The sequence below is a fragment of the Sphaeramia orbicularis genome, chromosome 11 (assembly GCF_902148855.1).
Source record: "Sphaeramia orbicularis chromosome 11, fSphaOr1.1, whole genome shotgun sequence".
NCBI classification, from domain to species: Eukaryota; Metazoa; Chordata; class Actinopteri; order Kurtiformes; family Apogonidae; genus Sphaeramia; species Sphaeramia orbicularis.
In genome coordinates, this window is record NC_043967.1 from 2,914,378 (window position 1) to 2,923,107 (window position 8,730).

Consider the following 8,730-nt stretch of genomic DNA (forward strand, 5'->3'; position numbering starts at 1 on the left):
TGTTTTGTAAACTACATTTACTCTCATTTTTATTAGTCAATAATATTGCATTATACATTTAATTGTAGTTATAGTCACATGACCACCATTTTCATTACGAACGATAGATAGATAGATAGATAGATAGATAGATAGATAGATAGATAGATAGATAGATAGATAGATAGATAGATAGATAGATAGATAGATAGATAGATAGATAGATAGATGGATGGACGGATGGACAGACGGACAGATGGATAATTTTAGTTTCCATCTATTTTGATGATGTTTACTCTGTTTTCTTTTTGAAGCTGCTGGAGGTTTGTCACTGGTTTGTTTTAGACGCTGTTTATCCTTTTTCTATGTATCCATTTTTATCACTTTAATTACTTTCAATGTAAACTTAAAACCGAAACACTCATATATTGTAACAAACCACATTCTAAAAGAAACCATCATTTTCAGAATATTATCATTATTTATTTATTCACGTATTTGTTTCTTCTTACAGAGGCTGAAACTGAGTATTAGTTTAGAAATAACCGTGCAGAGGAACAGGAAGTGGTGAAGAGCCCATTATATTCAGCTGTAGTTGAAGGGCTTCAGTCAGTCGACAGAATGGAGGCTGAAGGGCTGTCCATCAGACTGTGTGAGTACAGAGCAGCTTTTACACAGAATCCATGTGAAGGCAGGTGTGTTTGGGCACTTTTAAAGGGTTTTACATCATCCTCTATATCTGTTTCTACAGTCGTACGTGTGTTGATGCTGCTGTTTGCACATGTGCACATGTGTGACGCTCAGACGTCTGGTGAGTACGACACAAAATTCAACATCCAAAGATACGATTGTATGTGTTTAAGCCTCGTTCACGGTCAATAATACACTAAACAACTGCTCTGTAATGTCCTTTGTGTCTTCCTGCATCTTTTTATTTAGTCTTTTATAGTTTTCATCTCATTTTATACAGTATTTTGTGTTGTGTTACTGCATAATTTTAGACTTGTTGCACCTTTTGCATTATTTTCTTTTCTGACTGGTGAATCTCTACAATACTTATTATTGTTATCCCACCCCCTGAAAGGGAAGCAAGAGGAATTGTTTTTGGTTTGTTTGTTTGTTCACACTTTAGCAGCAAAACTATCAGTTGAATTCATACCAAATTGAGTTTATAGATTGCCAGTGGCCCAGAATAGATGACATTACATTTTGGGAAAAGTGGGTCAAAGAAAAAATAAATAAATAAATAAATGAATAAATGAATAAATAAATTTAAAAAATTAAAATTAAAAATGTCCATTTTCTTATAGTGGGTGAAATTTCAAATATAAATATAAAAGCATCAATTTTGTTTCAATTAACTTCAAACTTGGTACATATATAGAGGCAATTGTTATACATCACTCTGACATAAAGCTAAGGCATATGTATTTTTTTTTCACATTTTGGGTAATATGTATTTATTTTTATTTTTTTTCCCCATCACAATTATATCCATTATAAAGGGTAGGGGAATCAGTCAAAAAAAAAGCATCCATAAAAAAATCATAATTTCTAATAATGAACTCATTCTGGAAAAAAAAAAAAATAATAATAACTTCTTTTAATAAGTGAATGCCATTGAGGAACTGATTAAAATTGCTGTGGGTTAAAATCGTTTGCTCAGGGGGTGAAGGTTAGAGTCTGTGACCTTGAAATAATATCAAGTAAATAATATCAAAACGGAAAAAAGTCCTAAAAACATACTGTGCATTTATTTTTTTAACTTCATGAATATTATCCCAACTCGAGGGTGTAGAATAAGCTACAATACATGCTAACCCTAAGACGACTCTGACTTTAACTTTTATTTATTTGTTTATTTAACCTTTATTTAACCAGAAGTCCCTTTAAATAAAATCTCTTTTTTGAGGCAGATCTGAACGTTTTAATACTTTGGGTAGATTCTCCTGATAATAGTTTCATCCTGTATCTATGGTTTGAATGCAGATGTTTTACTGAAGCGTTGTCATCGCTCTGTTTGTATTTTTACTGATGTAGTTGAGTTTATTGTCAAGTTCAATTTCTAACAAAGGCAAACATTTTTAAGACCCTTATCTGATTTTAATCATCTTTTTTTTCATTTGGTCTCAATTAAGCATTTGAGTCTTTTTTCAAATGTCTTTTTATCATGTTTCAGCTTCTGAGTTCTGACTCTGACGTACAGATTAATCCAGTGTATGTATGAACCTCATGGACATTAGTTTTGTCTTCATGTCATTTTTAGAAACATCTGTTGATTTGAATCTCTGAAAGTCTGCAGCTGCTGCGATGCTTCACTGTGAAGATAACATGTTCTTTTATCAGTGTGTTCGTCAGTAGTTTCCTTTTTGCTGAGGTATTCCTTCTTCTTTCTCAAATGCAGCCGTTCGTATCGTTCCCACCCGCCTGCAGCTCTTTGAGTATGAGCCCCTCGCTTTTACCTGTGAGGACAGTAAAGGTTCAACTGAATGGACGGTGAAGAACAATGGAACCAAACTGAAGTGTTCCACCAGCACGGTAACCTCAGCGACCTGCACCATCGACTTCGCCTTCGCATCAGACAGTGGACAGTACTGGTGTGAGGACCGAACAGGACGAAGAAGCAGCTCCGTCCACGTCACCGTCACTGGTACAAGTCTTCAAATGACCTGACATAAGCAGCTCAAACATCACTAAGGCATGACAATGTCAGCTTTTCTCTGATCTCACACAGCTGGTTCTGTGATCCTGGAGAGTCCGACCCATCCTGTGACGGAGGGCGAAGCTGTAACTCTGCGCTGCAGAAACAAGACGTCGCCCAAACTCAGAAACATCGTCTTCTATAAAGACAATGTCATTGTCAAAAGGAACTCCACAGAAAACCTGACCATCCACAGAGTGTCCAAGTCTGATGAAGGACGGTACAAATGCAGCATCTCTGGACTCGGACAGTCACCAGAGACCTGGCTGAGAGTCACAGGTACATGAGTTTTATTGGGGGGGGGGTCCATATTAACCTATACAACACAGTAGATCAATAGAACTGTACTTACACATTCTGTAGTTTTTATTCAGGTTTTCAGAGATAAATGAAGTTTTGGCAGAGTGAGTTTGTATTTAGGGATGGGAATTGAGAACCAGTTCTTTTTGGGAACCAGATCCCAGTAGGTCGATTCCTTGGAATCGTTTGCCTGCTTAACGATTCTGCTTATCAATTCCACCTTCGTTGCGCATGCACGATGACGTCACACGTACGCTGCATTGTTTTGGCCAGAACATAGCCAACATGGTGTTGAGGCAGAACCAGTCCAAACAGACCACACCAGGTCCAAACAGACCGCACCAGGTCCAAACAGACCACACCAGGTCCAAACAGACCGCACCAGGTCCAAACAGACCACACCAGGTCTAAACAGACCGCACCAGGTCCAAACAGACCGCACCAGGTCTAAACAGACCACACCAGGTCCAAACAGACCACACCAGGTCCAAACAGACCACACCAGGTCCACTGGAACACTGTCAAAGCTTCCATTTCTCCTAAAGGGTGGAATCCCTCCAATCTGTTCAAACATTCGTCCACAGCATGTGATTCATTTACAGGAATGTCATGTGTTTGATTCTCTACTTAGCGAAGCTTGTGAATGTAGCGGCAGAGCGAACACAAGGCCGTCATCTGGGCCCAGTTCTGGTGGGGGCAACAAACGTCCTGACCCCTCTGAGAAAAGATTCTGAAGGTAGGGGAAAGGAAAATGAGGTGTACAACAACGGGAGACATAGAGGAATTAGTAAAGCATCTTAAGTTTCAGTTTCAGTTTCACTGTGCCCGCCCCCCCCCCCCCAAGTATGGGAAGGTTAATAACAGAGCAGCATTGTCTCATGGGGTCATAAACCATTTAGTTTAATGGAAAAATGTTGTCATCGTCTGTTTCCAACATGAAGATTTCTCTATCAAGAAAACATTTCCTATTTACATTTCCATATTTTCAGTCACATTTAAAAGGTGTTGACTTTTATGGGTACGTTTAGACATTAGAAACAGTTGGTTAGTTTTAGAAAAAGACACTGTTGTATAGATAAAAATTTGAAGGTGTGATCAAAAATGACCTCCAGTTTTATTGTCTAAAGCTCAAACTTCCATGAATCTGAATGCAAACTGTAGGTGTTGATGTACACATACAGTATCTAAACAGGCTGACATTGAACTAAAGGGTTCATAAATGTTCATTCCGTGCATGTGTGTACAATTCAACAGAACTAGAAACAAACATATCTCAGAGTTTTTCAGTCTTTATTTAACTTCACTTTGCGTCAGCAGTGGAGTTAACTAAAACCACAGTGGTGTTCGAACCTTACACATAAATACTCTGCAGCACTTCACACTGGGTTATTTTTCAACTGTCAGGCACTGGGGAAACATGTGTGTGTGTGTGTGTGTGTGTGTGTGTGTGTGTGTGTGTGTGTGTGTGTGTGTGTGTGGGTGGGTGGGGCTATTTTAACCTATACAACACAGTAAACACAGTAAATTAACAGAACTATACTTATACATTCTATACATTCTAGACTCCAAACTAAACTGGCTCGATGGCACAAAGGGAAGGAGCACATTCTGCAAACAAAAGAAATAAAACAACAGCAAAGTTCACTCTGTTACAAACCAAAGCCCAGAGGCCAGAGGAGGGAGTTCACACACAGGTTAGGGTTAGGGGTTATGAACAGTGGTAGGGTTAGGAACAGTGTTAGGGTCAGGGGTTAGGGTTAGGAACAGTGTTAGGGTTAGGAACAGTGTTAGGGTCAGGGGGTAGGGTTAGGAACAGTTTTAGGGTTAGGTACAGTGTTAGGGTTAGGGGTTATGAACAGTTTTAGGGTTAGGAACAGTGTTAGGGTTAGGGGTTAGGGTTAGGAACAGTGTTAGGGTCAGGGGTTAGGAACAGTTTTAGGGTTAGGAACAGTGTTAGGGTTAGGGGTTAGGGGTTATGAACAGTTTTAGGGTTAGGAACAGTGTTAGGGTTAGGGGTTAGGGTTAGGAACAGTGTTAGGGTCAGGGGTTAGGGTTAGGAACAGTGTTAGGGTTAGGAACAGTGTTAGGGTTAGGGGTTAGGGTTAGGAACAGTTTTAGGGTTAGGAACAGTGTTAGGGTTAGGGGTTAGGGTTAGGAACAGTGTTAGGGTTAGGGTTAGGAACAGTGTTAGGGTTAGGGGTTAGGAACAGTGTTAGGGTTAGGGGTTAGGAACAGTGTTTGGGTTAGGGGTTAGGGTTAGGAACAGTGTTAGGGTTAGGAACAGTGTTAGGGTTAGGGGTTAGGGTTAGGAACAGTGTTAGGGTTAGGAACAGTGTTTGGGTTAGGGGTTAGGGTTAGGAACAGTTTTAGGGTTAGGAACAGTGTTAGGGTCAGGGGTTAGGGTTAGGAACAGTGTTAGGGTTAGGAACAGTGTTAGGGTTAGGGGTTAGGGTTAGGAACAGTTTTAGGGTTAGGAACAGTGTTAGGGTCAGGGGTTAGGAACAGTGTTTGGGTTAGGGGTTAGGGTTAGGAACAGTGTTAGGGTTAGGGGTTAGGGTTAGGAACAGTGTTAGGGTCAGGGGTTAGGAACAGTGTTTGGGTTAGGGGTTAGGGTTAGGAACAGTGTTAGGGTTAGGGGTTAGGGTTAGGAACAGTGTTAGGGTCAGGGGTTAGGGTTAGGAACAGTGTTAGGGTTAGGGGTTAGGAACAGTGTTAGGGTCAGGGGTTAGGGTTAGGAACAGTGTTAGGGTTAGGGGTTAGGAACAGTGTTTGGGTTAGGGGTTAGGGTTAGGAACAGTGTTAGGGTTAGGGGTTAGGAATAATGTTTGGGTTAGGGTTAGGAACAGTGTTAGGGTTAGGGGTCCTAGCACTAGCCTCACCAACATACTCCACTTCATCACTGTGTGTCGGTTCCATTTCCAGTATTTTCTCCACAGTACTGTTCTGTCAGTCGTCTTTAAGACACCAAACACCTCTGACTAAAACATGCACAGCTGCTGCTTTTCTGCTGCTTTATTTCCTCTGTTAGTGTTAAACCTTCCGTCTGTGTGTCTGTGTGGTTAACTCGGTGTTGGGTTTCCCCAGTGGTTCATCTCATAGTTCTCATTGGTCCAGTGTTTATCGGGTCACATCCCCAGTCCTGGTCCTTTTCCACATGTCATCCCCTCTCTCCACACTTTTCTTGTCCTGTCTGCTAATAAAGGATAAAAAAAAAGCCCCCTCCCAAATGCCCCTCCCCCAATATTCAGGATATTGTAAATAAAATATAATGTTGTGATCCTTTTGAAATCCATACAATGCAGCAACTTCATTAGATTTCTATTTTTCAGTTTAATTTTATTGTATATTTATTTTTGCACCTATTTGTTCCTCCTAGAAACAGGAGTGGTGGATTTTACCCAGCATTCCCGGCTGCTGTTGCTGCTACTGTGGGTGGCTGTTAGTGTGGTGTTAGTGCTGCAACTGCTGGTGATTGGACTATTCTACTGGAAGAAACAGCTAGGTACAAACGATAGAAGAAATAAAAACTGGTACTAACAATAGAATGGATCAAAACTGGTGTTAAAACAGGTAATGACTGAATGCCTAACACCTGCACAACCTAGAACTACAACAACTAGATTAGATCAACATTAAAGTGCAGGTGGAGCTGTGACAGGTTTATGAGTGGAACTCCTCATACAGCTGCTCTGTTCATGGTTTTCAGATCCACTTCTATTATAGGTTCAGTCATCTTCCCTTTGCTCAGATCTGTAGAAGTCATTTTGCAGAACACACCTACATGTACCTACACACATAAATGGGTTTGTTTATTGAACAGCCCAACCACGGAGTTCAGAACCAGCTGAGTGATATGTAGTCTCTTTTATCAGGGACAGGTCAGTGGAACATAGAGGACATATAGAACATCTGATGAATGTAAAAGAAAAAATAAAATGATTTACTGAATATTTTCCATTGTCTGTTACTTTCAGTTCTACTGGAGATCAAGATGAATGAGGACACGCACGCTGTGGTGAAAAAAGACAAGAAAGAGGAAGGTATCACAACTCTGGAAACACCAAGTACTGTTGATCAGATGAAAACATCCATCCATCCATCCATCCATCCATCCAGGTCTGACTTGTACAGACGGACCATCCACTCCCACATTAGATACAGACATAACACATTCAAATAGAATAAATGTTCATCTAATAGTGGTTTGTATGTTTTGTTGCAGCTGTAAATGTCTGAGGTGCAGTTTGTTGTAAATTCACATTTTGTCATGTTTTCACACATGTTGTTTAGATGCTGCTGATAATTGGAGCGTTAGTGACATAAACCAGAGCAGAAAACCTCAGACCACAGACAAAGGTACAAAACATCTACAGAAACATCACTGTGAGAGCAGATCATAACCAGCATAGTTTACTAAGAAATAATACAATGGTAACATGAGCTCTGATCATAAACATGATAAAGATGAACATTTGGATTAGTATTCACTCCACCTTCACCTGTGATGAACTCAGGAAAACAGTAACTGCAGTTCTTTTTGACCATACAGGGACACATTCATTAGAGTTTACTGGTTTATTAACAGTAACCAGGACAGAGTAATATATGTCATATTGTTCATGTATGTTCTGGATCCATGTCCTACTTCTGATGAAGAACCAGCTGTGTCTACCTTCACACTGACATGAACCTGGAACAGAACAGGACGCTGAATCTGTAACAGGTGAGACTGACAGGAAGTCAGACTCTGCAAAATGGAGACATAATGGTTTTTGACCATACAGAGACATATTTATACCAGACATCTGAAAAAGCACAGATTAGAGCCCTCTGTTATATATAGTAACTAGAAGCACTCGGAGAGCGCAGACCTCCGCCAAGGCTGATCAGTGCCCCCCCACCCCACCCCCGTGGGCCCCCCCACCCCCGATCACCACCAAAATTTAATCATTTCTTCCTTATCCCATTTCCAACAAACCCTGAAAATTTCATCCAAATCTGTCCATAATTTTTTGAGTTATGTTGCACACTAACGGACAGACAAACAAACAAACAAACAAACAAACAAACAAACAAACCCTGGCAAAAACATAACCTCCTTGGCGGAGGTAACTATACCTCTCTTCAGCACATTAACCTCTATACAGTATATATACTTCTATGTAGTATATATGTAGTACATATACCTTTATACAATACAGTATATATATATATATATATATATATATATGTATATATATATATATACTTCTATATAGTACAAATGCCTCTATATAGTACATATACTTTTATACAGTACAGCATATATATATTTATATGTAGTACATATTCCTATATATAGTATATATACCTCTATATAGTATATGTATCTCTAAATTGTACAAATACCTCTGTATAGTATATGTCTCTTTAGATAGTATATATACTTCCATATAGTATATATTCCTCTATACTAAGGCTGTCAAACTCCTTTTCTTCCAGGGGCCACATTCAGTCCAATTTAATCTGCAGTGAGCTGGACCAGTGAAATAATAACATGATAGCCAATAAATAATGACAACTCCAAATGCCTTTAGTGCAAAAAATGACATTCAATTCTGCCAATATTTACATTTACAAACTATCCAAATAAAAAGGATGTGAATAACCTGAAAAAAATTAAATTTGTAAAGAAATATAAGTACAATGTTATCAATATTATGTCTTGACTTATCATTTTATACATATGCATAACAGATCAGATCTACAAA

At 39.3% G+C, this 8,730-nt stretch overlaps 1 protein-coding gene across 1 annotated transcript in view; it reads left to right on the plus strand.

Annotated features, from left to right (window-relative positions):
* The first annotated feature begins 579 nt into the window (after nt 1-579).
* LOC115427998 (low affinity immunoglobulin gamma Fc region receptor III-like) overlaps nt 580-8,730 on the plus strand; it is a 10,794-nt gene continuing 2,643 nt past the window's right edge. The window contains exons 1-8 of the mRNA XM_030146765.1: nt 580-631; nt 731-790; nt 2,384-2,629; nt 2,714-2,959; nt 6,357-6,482; nt 6,955-7,020; nt 7,271-7,336; nt 7,637-7,703. Of these exons, the coding sequence (XP_030002625.1) occupies nt 601-631; nt 731-790; nt 2,384-2,629; nt 2,714-2,959; nt 6,357-6,482; nt 6,955-7,020; nt 7,271-7,336; nt 7,637-7,668 (873 nt within the window). The 5' untranslated portion in view covers nt 580-600 and the 3' untranslated portion in view covers nt 7,669-7,703. The remainder of the gene's footprint in view (nt 632-730; nt 791-2,383; nt 2,630-2,713; nt 2,960-6,356; nt 6,483-6,954; nt 7,021-7,270; nt 7,337-7,636; nt 7,704-8,730) is intronic.